This window comes from Dama dama, chromosome 12 (assembly GCF_033118175.1).
Source record: "Dama dama isolate Ldn47 chromosome 12, ASM3311817v1, whole genome shotgun sequence".
Classification (NCBI taxonomy): domain Eukaryota; kingdom Metazoa; phylum Chordata; class Mammalia; order Artiodactyla; family Cervidae; genus Dama; species Dama dama.
In genome coordinates, this window is record NC_083692.1 from 46507972 (window position 1) to 46526268 (window position 18297).

Consider the following 18297-nt stretch of genomic DNA (forward strand, 5'->3'; position numbering starts at 1 on the left):
TTTCAGGAAACCTGCTTATAGTTTTCATGCATTACTCTCCTGGTGTCTTCTCAGAGTTCTTTTTCAATCTGAATAGACTCAGTATATTATCAGGTCAATGTTGGAGTAAAAATAACTGCTATGTATTTAATAAAATCAGCTTTACCTCTTCTACCTGTGTTTCAGATTTCTTAAAAATTACTGAATACTATATATATATATCTTTTAGAAATTTTGTATTATTTTTTTCTGTAATGAAATAACTGAACCTGACTCACGGTATATAGCCATATATTTTTATACACAGATTTTATTAAACTCAGTAAACTCCTTTTAGTATAATTACGTGAAGAGGAAATAAAATCATGAAAAATATAAAGACTTTTTAAGAGAAAAAATATTGAATTAGAATACATCTCACTTAATTTAGCCTATAAAATTATATCCATTGTCTATTATATGTGGTTATTGACTGACGTTCCAGATATTTCTGTGGATCTCCCAATGCCTTTGTCTCATTTGTAATGTCTGGAGTCTAAAAACTCCTTTTTCATCAGGGGAACACTTGAATAGCTAGAGAGGAACCACTTGGGAAGGATTGGGACTATTTTATACAGTGATAGAGGGCTTCTAATCTGAAGATAATGCCCTTTGAATACACTTCTTTAATTCAAATACTAGAAGCACCTCTAAATCAACTGGGACAGGCCTCTGAATTCTCCTACAAAATATATACTATATATATATATATATACATACATGTTATTAATATCAATATATATTATAGTATATGGTTATATATTATATAGTTATATTATTGTATGTTATATGTAATTATATTAATATAGTTATATATATCTTTATATATATATACCTTATTAAGAATGTGATGTTCAAGGCAAGACACTCCCACAATGGATATCAAGCTCTACCAGGTATTTCTAGGCCTGGGGAAGTTGCTCTCCTTAAGATTTAATAAGGGTAAAATGGGATTAATGGGAAGCCTCAACTCATATTGTTGTAAATGTGGAATTGTGTAATCATAAAAGCAGTAGAGTATGATAGTGCTAACTCTGACTTAGATCATGATCCTTAGGATGATTCTGAACTATTCTGTGCCTTTGTTTCTTCATCTATAAAATGGGAGAAGTAATTGTACCTATTCCTCAGTGGATTTTTTTGAGAATAAAATTACATAATACTGGTAAAGATTGAATTTGATGATTAGTATTATATCTGGCTCCTGGTAACCACATTTAAATGTCAGCTAGAATTAGCTAGTTTGTTGGCTGCTTTAGAGACAGCATAATCCAATTAGCTATTACAGAAAGGGGTGAAATCAAACAGCTCTTCCCTAAAACTAGATTTCCCTTCAGAATTACCTGCTTGCTGTTGCCCCTACTGATAACTGCCTCTGACCTCCTCCTCATCCAGCCTAACTCGTTCCTTCTGGATCTTAACTGATATCCATGAACCTGACCTCTTGCCAAAAAGTTGATTATTTCCTTACCTACTGTGTTCTTTCCATGTTTCACCTTTTTTCGGTTGTTGTTATTTGATCACTCCCAGACCTCTCCTGGTTAGGAAGCCTCTCTGTAACTACTATACAAATATTTGACATTTGTATAGCACTTCATGGTATTTACCAAGCACTTGTCTATTCACAAAGTGAGGCTGTTAGGGCAGGATTTTTTTTTTTTTTAAGTTTGAAATAAGAGCTTTATTATTACTTGATGGATAAGCTCATTAAAGTATGTTTATCCAAACTCCTTAGAATAATGGTAAAAATGTAAAATAAGAAAACACAACCTGATGAAGCTGCCTGTGAAGCTTAAGAGAATATATTTAACTGCATTGCAGTTATAAAAATTATAAAATATAGGTTTAATGAAATTAAATAACAAGCTCAGATGAGACAGAGGAATTTTGGATCCATGTGTTCTGACTTTGGCTCAAATTTGGCCTCAGTCCTTGTGTATCTCTCTTCTGATGAGATAAGCATAAGGGTGAAGTATGAGATTCAAGAACATATATGTGCGTTATTGATTCCTGAATTTGTGAATATATACAGTTACTCCAAATTCTAGATGGGCTTTGGAATTTAAGTTCCATGGGAAGGAAAACACAAAGAAAATAAATAATCTGTTATTGATAGGAAGAAAATACATGACTCGTTTATATAACACTTCACGGTTTTATAAATCACTTTCTCAACCATTATCACAGTTGAATATGTTTCTTTACAAAGTTATTAAAGTCACATTATTTAGGAGTCAAAACATTTCAAAACACTTGGAGGCAGTGAGTTTCTATGTAATGTGGTGGAAAGACATTTATTGACGAACATTTTATGCCATTATTATTCTGTTCACAGAGGAGTGAAAGTAGAAACTGCATGGAATCAGAGTCTTAGTTTGGACCAAATGAAACTGGAAAAATGCTCTGGAAACCCACTTACATAATCCTTTCCCATCTATTTATTTATTTTTTTTTTACCATGTATTTAGTGTTTGCTATGTGTGTGGGAGGGGGGAGGTTCAACATGAACTAGCAGGGAGAGAAGAATATGGGAAGAGGATAGGAGGGAAGCAGGATGTCACGCTGAGATAGCAGTGGTCTTTCTGAAGATGTGTTGAGGAAAAAAAAGAAAAAATACACTGCCCTTCTGTACTCTGCAGTTTCTTGGAGTTCATGAGAGAATGTTGCCAATGAGTCTTTTGTGATCTCAATTCTCGCTCTTTGTCACCGTGACTATCACAGCCCTTGACCTAGAGAGTGTCTTCTGTACTCAGTCATGTCTGACTGTTTGCAAACCCATGGACTGTAGTCTGCCAGGCTCCTCTGTCCATGGGGATATTACAGGCAGGAATACTGGAGTGGGTTGCCATTTCCTCCTCAGGGGATCTTCCCAATCCAGGGATCGAACCCAGGTCTCCTGCATTGCGGGCAGATTCTATACTGCTGAGCCACCAATCAGCTGCTCTAGAGTGTCAGACAACAGAAGCTGTATTAACTCCTTTTTCACAGGTTCAGTGGTGGACCACTTAAATGTTAAATGTCATCTCCAGCTACCACACCCTGTCTCCCCTCCCATCTTTTATTCCTTCCTATTCTTTCTTTCCTCTTCCTTGGTCTCTGCCCCATAGTTACTCTTGTCCTGTATTCTGTGACCTACAGGTAACTTTTATTTCAAGTGCATGACCTTAAGTATACTCTGTTCATCACCAACAGTGACACAACCATGTGCAGTGGTTTTAATATATTTCACGTGTATTACTGCATTTGGTCCTTATTTTCAAACATGTAAGTTATGACATTATTACTGTTTATTACCATCTTTATTACTGTTTTGCTCTGACTACTATTTTATATGAGTTGGATGATGCATTTTTGTGAATTGTCCAAGATCACCAAATCGGAAGTATTAGAGTTCAGACTGTTGGCTACTAAGAGATACAAGACAAAGGTTTGCCTTTGTTAAATTAAGCAGCAGGAATGAAAAGACAATCTTTGTGTCAGTGAAAACTGAATATTAAAATGCTGATAACCTATTATTGGCTGTTGTAGCCTATTTCAGTGGCAGAGCTGCCCAGCTAAAACACTGTGTCTGCATTGTGGTATTTCTGGTGCAAAAGCTGGCTCTCAGCTAAAGGTTAGCAGAAGTTGTGCAGTTCAAGTGAGCAGAAGGGGAAGCTATCATCAATGATGTTAGCGCTTTTTTGGTTGTATAACAAGACTGGCTTCAATGCAAGAAAAATAAAATTCAATCTATGAAATTTATTTTAATAAACACATATTAATATATTTTAAAATTATTTTAAATTGCAGATATAACACATGCTTATTATAAAAATGTTGAACATTACTAAATTTATAACGTAGGGCATCTTCTCTCTTTCATCCAATTTTATTCCACAGAGGTAAGTATGGTTATCAATTTGGCGAATATATTTCTAGACATTTTCCATGTGTATATAAGCACCCATGCATATGAGGGTCAATAGGAAACTTAATAATATGGAAATATGCTTTCTTATTGATTCATATCAATGTATGACAAAACCCACTGGAAAAAAAATAATAATAAAAAAATATATGCACATGGGTATTTAACTCATTTACTTTAATGATTGTATCACTTGCATTGTGTAATATTCTATAATTCATTCAATCAGTATACTGTTACTGAATATTTAGGTTACCTAGCTTTTGTTGTTAGTACAAAAAGTTGCAGTGAACATGCTTATACAACATTTAATCTTGTGCATTTATCTTTGGATAATTCAGATAAGTGGAAATTATGGTACTGGGATAATCACTAGTATTTTAAATATGTTGGTACATTCTTAAGATGCTGCTTGGGGTTCAATCTGTGAAGACACAATGTACACACACAAAAATAGTATTTTTACAATAAAGTATTTTTTTTTTAATCATTGCAGACAGATCAAACTTTCACCAAAACTATTTTGATTCTGTTTCTTCCACTAGGTGCAAAGTTCCATATACCTAACAATTTTAATTATCCTTTCTGTGGTACAATAAAGCAATGTGTCAAACCAGGCCATATATAATTCTTCAAAGTATGGAATATCAGAGATGGAGAGTATCACTACGTGTGATAGTTGGTGTCTTGTTTTTGGGCAAGGTCCTTGAGTCTTGGATCTTTGCTGCTGTCTTAACCAGTATGGTAATCCTTTAACCTTTCTTTCACAGCCTTTTTACTACAGACAGTGGAATTTTTTTTAATAGGAAGTCTATTCCCCATTGAAATCATCCTTTTTCCCCTCTTTCAGAGCTGGTCGGGGACTTTATGGTATTGACAGTATGCCAGATCTCCGCAGAAAGAAAACTCTGCCTATTGTACGAGATGTGGTGAGTCACTCCTGTTTAATTCATTTTGACTGCATGCGTTGTCTTTATTAGATGTCATATTGTCCTTCTCGTTAAATGCCTAGCCTGTAAATATTTCATAGCATAAAACACAGAAGAAGTTGGATGCTAGCAGCATTAGGCTTGTTATTTCTTTAAAGTCTATTAGATGGAGGAAATAGCTCTAACCTTTTGACAGCTTTTGATATTAGGTGAAATTACAGATTGAGTTAAAATAGTGCTATAATTGAGCAAAAAGGAAGTCACATAACATGCCAAGCGGGCTTCTGCAATTGGGCTTTGATGTGCTCAATTTTATAGATGACCACGACTTTAATTTGCAGTGGAAGGCTGGATTTGAAGTCCTCACCTTAGCCCTATAATCTTTAACATTTTATAAAGCAAGCAGAAAATGTTAATCAGTTCTTTATTCTTTTATGTTAAGATCAAATCTAACCAAATTAATAAGCTGTTTCACTCTCCAAAAAAAAAACCATGGCTTCCAGGTCATTAAAGCCTATATTAGCCCTGAACATAACTCTGAATAACGAACTCTCCTATAAGGAAATATGCTGGAGACTGCTGAGAAATGAAAAGAATGAATAATAGTCTGTATTAAAGTCTAAAAAAATAGCCCATCAACAGGAAAAAGAAATGTTTTCTATCATTCAGTGTTTTCATGTTTTGGAGGCATACTCTTAATGGTTTATTACATGAAAATATATTTCTTCTAGAGAAACTGAAGTTTCCCTTTTATAACAATGTACACAGCTTCTTGATACTGGTAATTTTTAATTTTGCTGTGAAAGCCTTTATCTGAAGGTCATCACTTTAGCTTTAAATTAGAAAAGACAAAATCTTTCCTGGAAAAATCTTATGCTGGAAAGCATGATATGTCTGTACAGTTAGCTCAGATTTCTGCCATTGTAGTGTGACATCATTTTTTAGCATTAGGCTTATTTAACATTATTATGTTCTTTTCTCATATGTCTAATTATTTATATTTTATTTTCTCTATCACTTGGACTCTTCAGGCCATGGTAAGTGATTTTAAATGTATTTAATTACTATTTGGCAGTCTTCTCAAATGTATACTGCTCTTATTTATTTATGTGATCAAAGAGAACATGGTGGGGAAATAAAAAGAAACATACAAGAAGTTTGGGTTCTATAAGAATTTAACATCTCAATTCTGAAAGATAGAACAACTTATGTAAATAGCAAGTGCAAATATGGACTGAAATAGACTAAAAACATAATTTGAGGGACAGTAGTTGTCAGAGATAAAAGACTATCTTTGGAGATAAGTGCCCTATAAGTTTACATGGTAGGGTTGGAGACGGATGGAAAGTCACCTCCCCACTTAGGTCTGTACTGACCTTAACTAGGCACAGTGTCTTTGTGGCTCCAAGTAGATATATTTCTGACCAGATGAATTATTCCACTCTGACTTCCCTTTGTTCCTAATGGGGGAGAATATTTAATATTCCCATGTAGAACTGATTTCCACAGTTCCCTATAGTACCATTGAGTATATTATACATTATGTCATGTATGTTTCTAGTGGGAGCAGTATAATGGTTCTATTTTACAAGGGAAACTAAAGGAATGTAACTCTTATTTAAAATCACCTAAGTTACCAGCATTGAGTGAAGAAGACAAATCTGGGAATGATGATCTCACTTGATAAAATGGATACTTGGTAAGAAAATGCATTGGCTAGATATGGAAGCATATTTCAGGAAACTGTAGACAATTCAAGAATCATCTAATACCTGTTGTGATTCAGGGCTATCAGAGAGGTCAGCTGGCTCTGTGTCAATGGTCATGTTTTATGAAGGCATGTGATTATGGTCCTCTTGGAGAAAAACAATGTTTTAGAAGTCTCATGCTAGCCTAGAAACCTTGGGTTACTCAGCCTTCCTTACTGGGCCTCAGTTTTATCATTTGTAAAATGTAGGGTCTAGGTTTGATGATCTAAAAGGGACTTTTTTAGCTTTAATATTCTGTGATTCCACATTCTGGATGAATTGGCTGACTACTGAATATGGTAGGTCCCTGTTACCTAAAGTATGAATAGTGATAGTCTATACTCTTACATCTTCATCTTCTGCTGAGTAATAGGTGAATAACAGTCACTTCATGTATCAGTAACTCACAATTGTTTTTTTTGTTTTGTTTTAATTTTTTAAGACCCTGGCTGCCCGGAAATCTGGACTCTCCCTGGCTATGGTGATTAGGCCATCTTTAAACAATGAGGAATTGGTAGGTGCAGAGTCAGCTACTAACTATGCGTTGATCATAGTCTGGGGAAAAGCATTCTGCTTGGGCCGCTTGTTTGTTATGTTTATTCCAGAGTTCTAGGAATAACTGGGAACATGCAGAAAGTCTCACCCTGAACAAATTTCCTCAAAGCCTCAGCTGCACTATCATACAAATTATCCTGTGTTGCTCAAATATTCATGTACCTTCCATCTTTACAAATGCTATTTCATCCAAACACAGTTTGCTTGTTATAATCCACCTGAAAATTCCTGCTAAATTTCTACATAGACCACATGTTGCCTCGTTTTTGAGGCTTTCCCAAACAACCCCCTCCTCTTTTGGCTCAGTTATTTGTTTCTTCCTCTGGGCCTTCCTAGCATTTAATCACAGCCTCCAGAGGATGGTATGGTTAAGAGTGAAAGCTGCTTGTGGTGAGTCCCATTTGGAGCACTAAATTAGCTTATTGTATCTGGCAAGTTATGTAACTTCTCTGGGCCTGAGTTCTCTCATGTGTATAGTGATGTGATAATAGTACAGAAGATGAAGGGATGGGATAAGTGTTTAACATGCTTGCACAGGCTAGGGTACAGTGTACAATAAATACAAGCTGGCGCTTTTATTATTTTTGTTAGTACAATTTGATTATTTTGCATAAACCTTCCCTTTTGACTCCATGGGGGTAAGAACTGTATCTTGTTTGATGTTCTTGTTAAATGTTTTCATCCCTATTGCTTACTACATAGTCTGACATGAGATAGATGCTTTGTCAATTCCTTATTGAATGAAAGAACCAACATGATTAGAAGGTAGAAATAGATTACAAGTATCTAGATCAGGGATTCTTGAATTTCACTCATTAGAATTGCCTCTGTGTATGTGTGTGTTGCTCAGTCGTGTCCTACTGTTTGCAACTCCATGGACTGTAGCTCACCAGGCTCCTCTGTCCATGGAATTCTCCAGGCAAGAATACTGGAGTGGATTGCCATTCCCTTCTCCAGGGGATCTTCCCGACCAGGGGTCATACTCAGGTTTCTCCTGCACTGCAGGCAGATTCTTTACCATCTGAGCCATCTAGAATCACCTAGGGGAGCTTTCAAACCCTGATGCCTGAGTCTCACTCCCATGAATGATTTAACTGGCTTCAAGTGTAACCTGGATAGAAGGGTTTAACAACAACAACAACAACAAAAACACTCCCAGGTAATTCCAATGAGCAGTGGATGTTGTGCCATGGTAACTGCATCCTGCCAGCCACTACGCTGGGGCTTGTATCCAAGAATATTTATCTGTGCCCCCCTTTATTGCAACTGTGTACTCTACCTCCTCCAACTTTAGAGACTTTGTCTTTCTTAGAGAATAAAAACATGGCCACTATTGCTTGTTTTAAATTTCTATATACTTGACATGTAAACACCATTAATTACATTTATATTTCTCATTTTCTTCTTCTTTCATTGTCATCTTCCACCCAAAGCCAATCTTTCCTAGGTCTGCATCAGTAAACCCTCCTCAACCCAATATATATCAGCAGGAGTACACATCTATTTGAATATCTGGGTGCTATAGTGCGTTCAGAACATTTTGTATTGTGCCATGGTATTTTTAAAACATGACTGCTTTCCCAGGGGCTTATTTTTATCTATTGGGTTTATGATACCATGTAATACTTCCAGTGTAGTTTGGATACAAGAGAAAACAAACATTCTCTGATATATGAAAAAGCCTTGTATTGCTAACTGAATCTCAGAGTATCCAGTCTTTTGCTTTAGAGGAAATAATCAAAATGGAAGGCTTTTATTGATAGACATGTTTTAAAATATGGTCTTTGGTTTAAAGCACAAATACTCATCCCTATGAAAAGTTAAGAGGAAAGTAATAGAAATTAGAGGAATGCCATTACATTTTCTGATGCTCTGACAGAGAGCACACCCTCACTGTAAGGTTAAAATAGCTATTGATCAACTGTTCCTTTACTTAAAAGTATTCATTTTCTTTAGTTTCAGAAGGCCTCTGTAAAAAATTTTTCTGTGTGAGTGTTGGGTGGATGAACCAAGCCCAACAGTTCCTGCTAAAACTCATAAAGCCCATTTCCCTGGGGCCAGTGTCTCAAAAAGCAAATGAAATATGACTTCCATACAACAGGCATATTAAATGTCATTCTTGACAAGCTGTCACATTAAGTTGTTACAGGGGCAGCTAATATAAATGCTGGAGTGAATAATTTCTAGTTCCTGGTGCCGCAAGTCCCAGGCACCCTCAATGTGAAGCATGAAATATTTGCCTTTACATGAAGAAAAATGACTCGGCCATGCGGAAAATGGTAGCCTTCTATTTTAATAGCCCTATTCTATTTGAATTAAAGAGATGTACAGTAAAAAGCTCAGTCATCTCTTCCAAGGAAGGAAAGTGCTTTAAAATCTGAGGCAAGTTGACAGTGGGTAGGCCAGCACCATCTCCATTGACACACAGTTGGCAGTGGGCAAATCACTGCCAGGTGCTCCATCCGTCACCAATTCCCACTCACCACAAGGAGATACTGGGGTTGATTGGGAGTCTCAGTCTATTTAGCCCTTAAGGCCTACAATTTCTAAATAGTTCAATCTGGTTGTATAACACAAGACAGAATAACAATCTGGTATTCATACACAGTAATCTGCCTGGCACTGTACTGCTTAGCTTTGTACTTGCTTTCTCAGTGATAATTTCCTAGGTTTGGACCCAATAGTAGCACAATGAAAATAAATCCACTCAACATTTTAAGAAATATGGATTGCCTACTGTGTTTCAGGCATTGTTTCAGATTTTGGAAATAAGGCAGAGAACAATTCATCTAAAAATCCCTGCCGCCATGATGCTTATAATGTAGTGAAAGGAGAACTGAGGTAACAGTCACCCAAGGACTGTTGCCATGGTTCTTAACAGAAGCTCTTAGTTGGTGGGGTATTTAAATTAGATAGGCTTAGATGATGGTTATAGGAAACTCAGAGTGAAGAACCCAAATCACCAAGGCTAAAAGAGATTCTCGAACATGGTTTGTTCTATCTGGGTTGATGGCCATGTTTAGGAGGCTGGCCTAAGGACATGCTTATAGAGTGTATGAATTCTCATTAAGGGTTGATTTGTCTAGGGATATAGAGGTCCTTCTTCTAATACAGGATTCAGGCCAAAGTAAAGAGACTGGCAAGAACTAGGTGTGAGAGTGATCAGGAAATCAGACCTGGGTCCTATTCCTAGCATGACGCTAGAAGGATACATGGGAGAAGGAAACAGGTCAGAACCACCTGCCTAGTATCTGGGATTCAGTCTGGAAGTTGAAGGCTCACAGTTCAGCCAAGGAGTCTGGGGTCCTGCTCAGAAACAGGAATCCTTTCAAACCACGTGAATGATTGTTGAAGTGATGTGACTTGAACTTGAATCTCAGCTCCACCTCTTACTGCTTTGCAGAACTCATTTCTTGTAGTTATACTTTATCTCCCTGAGACTTGTTTACCTCATCCTTAAATTAATGCAATAATACTTATTTCACAATGAGTGAGAATTAAGGAAATGTCTTGCGAGGCACAGCAATGGCCATCAGGGCAATGAGGTAGGAACTTAAGGTGAAGAAAGCAGAGTACATGCTGAGCCCGTGCATCCCTGTCGCCTTTGCAACTGAGGGACAGGTTGCAGGGAGTGTTCACAGGGGCTTCGTTACAAGTAGTGCTGCTGTTGGTCTTGCTTCCTGCCTTCTTCAAGAGCATGGTCCTAGGCTTGAGAAAAGTGTTGGTCCAAGCCCACCATTTATTAACTGAAGGAACTTGGGCAAGTTACTAAAATTTTCTTGGCTTCAGTTTTCTCATATATTTGCTAATTATGTAAAATAATGTTTGTACCCACATTCATTAGTCAAATGGCTTATGGTTTACCATGTCTTTGAACAATCATGGCATCAATAATAAATTGTTAAGCTGGAGAGCTTTCTTTTTCATCACTTCTCTGGGATGATCTATGTGAAATGAGTGTTGCTATCCCTTGAAAGACTGACAAAATTTGCCTCTTAAAAGCATCTTGTAGTTTTGTTTTGGGTCTTTTTTTTTTTTTTTTGAAGGTAGTTATTTGACTACTGAATCAATTTATTTAGTGTAACAGTTCTATTCCTGTTATTTGTTCTTGAGTCAATTTTGATAATTTATATTTTTCCCAAAGGTTGTCTTTTTTCCTAAATTTTCAGTTTGAATACCATCAAATTGTTCATGTAATTGTATCATTCATAAAAGCTTGAACTGTTTTTATCTTACTTGTACGTTTTTCTCTTTTGTAAATCAGTATACAAGAGATTCTCTGGCATTTGTTGACTCCATATTGTTGATTTGCTTTCTATTTCATTTATTTCTGCTCTTGTCTTATTCGAATTCATCTTCTACTGTTTATATTTATCCTGAAGCTATTTTTCTCACTTAAGCTGAATATGTAGTTTGTTAATTTTTATTGTTGCTGTTAACTATTGTTGTTGTCCAGTCGCGAAGCCCTGTTTGACTCTTTGCAACCCCATGAACCACAGCATGCCAATCTTCCCTATCCTTCAATATCTCCCAGAGTTTGCTCAAACTCATGTCCATTGAGTCAGTGATGCCTTCCAACCATTTCATCCTCTTTTGCACCCTTCTCCTCTTGCCCTCAATCTTTCCCAGCATCAGGTTCTTTAACTATTGCATACACACAAAATACATACAGCATCAACGAAGTGAAAAACAGTACAAACACCTGTATATCCGTCACTTAGCTTTGAAAAGAGAATATTTCCACCCTCTGTGTATTCCTTTCTCATTTTCTTCCTCCTTCCAAACTTCAAAGATTTTATATCTATCATTTTATTGCTTTTGTTTATATTTTTAACCACATGTGTATAACTTAATTTTCTTTTTGTCTTTTCTAACGTATGCATTTAAAACTATCCATTTTCCTCTTAGCATACTTTAGCTGCATCATACAAATTTTGATATATAGTGCTTTTATTGTTGTTTAGATAGAATTGTTTCATAAATGGTCCAGTGATTAATATTTTGACTCATCAGTTATATGGAAAGTGTTTTAATTAATATTCCAAAGATAGGGCTTTATTTTGTTACTGCATTGTATTCAGAGGAGATGGACTGTACTTCAGTCTTTCTTATTTGAGGATTGCTTTATAGCTTAATATATGATCAGCATTGTAGATATCCCATTGGAGCTTTTTTCTTTTAGTACATAAGTTTTGGAACTTCTATATCCCTAATAATTTCTTTCAACTTTTGCTAGTGATCCTAGTAATCTTTTAATGCTTAATCTTTTTAATGCTTTTTACTTAAAAATATTCTATGTGATATTAATACAGCTACAATAAATTTTAGTTCAGTTGGTAAAGAATCTGCCTGCAATGCAGGAGACCCCAGTTAAATTCCTGGGTCAGGAAGATCTGGTAGAGAAGGGATAGGCTACCCACTCTAGTATTCTTGGGCTTCCCTTGTGGCTCAGCTGATAAAGAATCCACCTGCAATGCAGGAGACCTGGGTTCGATCCTGGGCTTGAGAAGATCCCCTGGAGAAGGGAAAGGCTACCCACTCCAGTATTCTGGCCTGGGGACTATAGTCCATGGGGTCGCAAAGAGTTTGAGATAACTGAGTTGTTTTCACTTTCACTAAATTAGGTTAGTAACCTCCTTGATAGAACCTTTTCTAGCCCTTTATTTACATTTTATTGTGTCTTTATTCATATCTTATAGAAAAGCAACTTGATTTTAAAATTTAATTACAGAATTTTCATTTTTATGGGTGAATTCTATATTGTGGGTGAATTATTTCTATTACTTTTTTTTAAAATTTACTATTTCTCTTCATTTTACTCTATTTCCTTTCTAGGTCTATTTTCTGTAGATTGAGTTTTCTTTACTTTCCCTGCTTTCCATTAAATAGATTGAAGTTATCTATACTATTTAAATGAAGTAGATAATTTTTTTAAATATTTACTTAAAATACTTTTCATTTTTTAAAGTTGATCAATAGTCCTGTCTTAAATACACACACACACAAACACACACACATATATATAAAGATCTGAAAGCACTTAGGCTTTGGTTACTACTGTCAGTGCCCACGTTAGGTAGGAGGCAAGTCTGAATGTCATCTCTGAAAATGATATGAAAAGCCCAAGGTCAAAGCCCATGGACTCTTAACTGGATTCCAAACATATCTTCTAGGTTTCCAAAGAATCCACTTTTGTAATTTTCTCATTAAGTTCCTTTTTAAAAACTTTCTGAGATAACTGGGGAATCTGTTTCTTTTGAGCCTCTTCTATATAGTAAAATGTTTTATTTTTTTCCCACAAAAAACAGGAAAATGCTTTTTGTTTTTTTCTGGCTAGGTTGCCAGATTAGTTTTTCAATATATAAAATGAATATACTGATATTTCTAGAAGATTGTTGGGGAAATCAAATGAGATAAATTGAGAGCACTTCAACCATTGTGGACACATGGTGAAATGTGAGTGTTACTTGCTTAGTCATGTCCAACTCTTTCGACCTCATGGACTGTAGCCCACCAGGCTTCCCTGTCCATGGAATTCTCCAGGCAAGAATACTGGAGTGGGTTGCCACTGCCTTCTCCTGGGGCTCTTCCTGACCCAGGGATTGAACCTGGATCTCCCGCATTCCAGGCACATTCTTTAGTGTTTGAGCCACCAGGGAGCCCCTTAGACACATAAATATGTAGTAAATATTAGTTGTTATTATTTATGATTGTCTGCTTTCACTACACGGCTTTCCATTGATGCATGAGTGACTTTCTTAAGTTACTAAAGAGAACGGTAGAATAGGTTCCCTTTAAGAGAGATGCTCACCCCTTTCCCTCTTTTCCTTTTATAATATCCTAATCCTTCTCCCTCCTCTTTCATGACCTCTATCAGAAGATTTATAAAAACTCAGTCTCTGCCCCAACTGATGAGAACTAGACTGTTCCACATTAAAATGTCCAAAGTTTCCCCCAGTAGAGAAATTCACATTATTTTTGGCCTCTTATATTTAATAAGTTACTCATCTTATACCACTTTCTTTATAGATACATATTCTTGAAAGTTTGAATTGGAGAAAAACCGATACTTATAGGACATGATGAATTTGTCCTAATTTGTTTTCAGATCAAATTCCTTGTCATGTCTTGGCATGAAACAAAATTATCTTTTAAAGTGTGTATCCTGTATTGTCCTCTTCTTAAATTATTGAGTCATCTGTTTTATCACTGTTCTACCCTCTTTATTTGGAATCAATCTCTTACTTACTAAAGTCAGTGGTAATGTGAATAAAAATAAATTACATAAAGTGTTCCATGTAGAGGCATATAACTTTTAGTCTCTGTACTTTCTGCTATAAAAATTTTGCCTGAGTAATTTTACCTTCTGGTGTCAATCTTATGTAATGATTAGTCTGATTAAAAAATCAGTCAGGAAATTATGTCTGTTTTTATGCTCAGGAGCTTATTCTACCATTGTTCTGTCCTCATAACAAATTTCAAAGGTCGCATTCTATCTTAACTTTTGCTCTGCAAATCTTTCTGATGCTTTTGTCCAGAAATAGCAAAATGATACATAGAGGGCAGTAAATTGATTTCTTTTCTAAAAAGCATGCATTAAGCACATGAAATACGCTTCAAAACAGAAAGCATACTTTTTCCCTAGAATGATCAAAATGTGATTGTTTTTAAGTATAGGAAAATGATGGTTTGCATATTCCTATGAGGGAATACGAAAAGAAAAATAGTACTTTATTAGTTAAGTCACTGGTTAACATGGGGGCAGGGGGAGAGAAAAGGTATGTGGCAAATGGAGGCAACCAAGCTTTGTTCCTGTTGTAAGTGTCAACAGTTGGTAGATTGGAATTTTGGTGGCCCCAAAACACAGGTAATTGTTCTCGGTAGGAGGCTTGATTGCCTTATTTCTTGGACTCATTCTAATTTCCCCATATAGCTGTCAATAGGAAAGGCAATTCCAGAGCCCTAATTTTTCAGGAAGTGATTTAGTAGAGCAACTTGCTTTAAATTCCAGTTTCTCAGAGCAGGAATTTTTAACAAAATCTGTGTCTAAAATATGAGCATCTTCCCCTTTGTAGTCCATAGGTCATACTTAGTTACTAAGTCTTATCTGAGTGAAAGTGTTCCTTGTTCTCATTTCTACAGATCAAGGCACTGTTGAAACACAATAAAATTGCCTTATTTTCTGGAATCACTTCAGTAGTATAAAAGTAAAGTTTATTATTTTTTACTTCTCTGCAAAAGCCTGATATCCTGGCTATAAATATAAAAATTACTGGAAGACTATGGGTCAACCATGCCTAACTTTGAAAGATTATGCTATTTTTTATTTTAGTGCTTTTTCGGTTTATAAATTACTTTTGCAGTGACCATAGATTTTATTATTATCAGAACATACATTTTAGCTAATAATATTACATTGACTGTACAAGATTTGAAAAGTTTAGAAGCATTTAAAATAGATTAGTGGCAAGTCTCCCAAATCGCTGAATCCACTCTGTCCCTCAGTCCTAATTCCAGTAATTAGGATTCTGCTTGTTCTTTGAACCATCTTCTCCATATGTCTGGTTCCTTGTTTACCTAGGCCAGAGACCCTCTCTTGATAACATAATTCCCTGTTCCCATCCTTTCACATCAGCTAGCATCCTATTAGCTACACCAAGTTATCTTTCTATCTACTCTGAGTGCTGGTATGCATGGATATATATGTGTATATATTTTATCTTCCTGTTAATTCAATTCTTAATCCAAGGTAAGTGGCAGACTTTCATTTCCCATGGCTCATTTTAGGGTTTTCCTTTATTTTCTTCTCTTTTGTTTTTATTCCGTGCCCCATATCCTAAGTTTTCACCTTATTCCACAAAAGCTATGTCCTTGTAATCTTATTTTATCTGCTCTTATTTTGCTGCTAAAAATACACTCTTTTCCTCAGTATACCATATTCCCCTGAGATGATCATATCAGATGTATTTTTCCATGCTTTCCTTAGCTATTGATTTCCTGAATTTCTATATTGACCATCATTCTATCTTATGCTTTGCTGGAATAAGAAATATGTTCATAAACCATTTATTTTAGAGTGATTTTCAGCTTAGTAAACACATGCCCATATCCCCAGAATCAAGAATGAAAAACTCATATTATCATTTTCTTGAGACTGGGGACATATACCCTCTCCCTCTAGTGAATTATCTAATATTTTTGTCCAGCTTCTATTGCTTTCAAATGTTATGGTTTATTTTAATGCCCTATTCAATTGATTTTTCATGTGCTGTCTGATAAATTTTCCATGTTTCTTCTTTTTTGAAATTAGCTTCTCTTCTCATGAAATGGACCATGCCTCTTTAACCAAACCAAAACAAACATTTCAATTTCAATGAAACCTTCTCAGCTGTCTGTCAAAACTGTCTTTCACTTATTTTCCTTCAACATGTGTAATATTTTAGCAAGTGTTCCTTATATTAATATTCTTATTACAGCCTAAAGATTTAGAGAACTAACTGTATATCACTTGAATTCAATAAAAAGAAAATGGACATGGGGATTATTTAAAATGTGTTAATCATTAAATCTAAATTATGTGGATAAATTCATATTAAAAAGCAACTGCTTGTCTAACTCTAGGCTTCCCTGATAGATCAGTTGGTAAAGAATCTGCCTGCAATGCAGGACACCCCGGTTCTATCCCTGGGTCAGGAAGACCTGCTGGAGAAGGAATAGGTTACCCACTCCAGTATTCTTGCGCTTCCTTTGTGGTTCAGCTGGTAAAGAATCTGCCCAACTCTGCTTTCTAAGTTAATATGTATCTCTCTCTTTTCTTGTGTTCAGTAGCAGACTCTGTTCTTTTCATACCCAGTTTCCAGTTAGAATTGTTGTTTTTTTCCCCCTACTAAGACAACAAATTATGCAATTGCAAATATCACTGAACTCCATTCTTGTTTGTTTGTTTTTTTAGCTAAACCAACAATTCTGTACTATGCACACGCACACACATCACACAGTCCCCCAGGCCCTCAGCTCAGTTAGAACATAAAACTGTCTATGTAGAACTAATGGTATATTTCTTATGCCAAGAATCATTCAGTTCACTTCAATGATATTGAATATCACTCTGCTAGACAGTAAAGGGGAAGCAAAGATGAATAATACATGCTTCTAATTCTAATAGAACTCTTAACAGTTCTTTTCAAGACATGACATCTTCATTACAGAATGAAACCAAGAGATTTATTGACTCAGATTATCTTTATTGAAAAGTGATGGATCCATTTGTTCTATGTAAACCCTAACAAAGGGTTCCCCTACTTGAGAAGTTCCCATATTTTGAACACACTTTTGGTCTGCAGACTCACTTGAAATGTAAAGAACTTTGATCAGACCCTCATTGAGTAGCAAGGCTGGATCTTGTTTTTCAAAAGATAGAAAAATTTTTAGTGAAGATTAGCTTCCTGGTAGGGAAACTCCTTGTACCATTACCAGAGATATTCTGGGGAAACGCCTGGTGAGGGGAATTACTGATAAAAGGAAAAGTGCTGTTTCCATACTTTGAAATTGAAGAATAATAGATAGGTAGCCATTTCAACACTGTGGGAAGATACTCTGAAATGAGATTTAAGGATGATTAATGAAAAACACAAGCACTTCCCTCCTAGTGTTGCTTATCAGCTAGACTCCTACAGGATTAACGTAAACAACTATTCATCAGGCATCAGGTGGTTGTGGGGATTGTAAATGTAACTTCAGAGAGTGCTGGTCTTTCTCCCCAGTGAGTCACCGGCAGAGTGGGAAATGAGAAGCAAAGAGACTCATCTAAACAAATCTGCAGTATGAGCACTCATACTTAGCATTTATTCAGTGTTTGAAGTCTATGGGCTATATTTGTTACTGTCACACAGTTTGATCATCAGCACACAGACAGGTAGAGCAGGAAACTGAGGGTTAGAGAATTTAAGTCTCTCCATAGATTATGAGACTCTTAAGTAGCGCAACATTCATTTCATGCCATGAAAAGGTGTTGTACCCTAACACCCAGAGACAAGACAGCTCCTGCCTTCTGAAGCCCATTTCAACTGTCATGCGACAGAGCCTGTGCTCAGGAACTCGGGCCTCCGGGCTCCTTGTTCAGTGCTCACTTCACCAATGG

At 36.0% G+C, this 18297-nt stretch overlaps 1 protein-coding gene across 2 annotated transcripts in view; it reads left to right on the forward strand.

Moving 5' to 3' along the window:
• UNC13C (unc-13 homolog C) overlaps window positions 1-18297 on the forward strand; it is a 609739-nt gene that overhangs the window by 220486 nt on the left and 370956 nt on the right. Inside the window, exons 4-6 of one of the 2 annotated variants that reach the window (XM_061158385.1) lie at window positions 4776-4854; window positions 5886-5891; window positions 7045-7116. In XM_061158385.1, coding sequence (XP_061014368.1) covers window positions 4776-4854; window positions 5886-5891; window positions 7045-7116 — 157 coding nt within the window. The remainder of the gene's footprint in view (window positions 1-4775; window positions 4855-5885; window positions 5892-7044; window positions 7117-18297) is intronic. The other variant, XM_061158384.1, reaches the window with a different exon arrangement.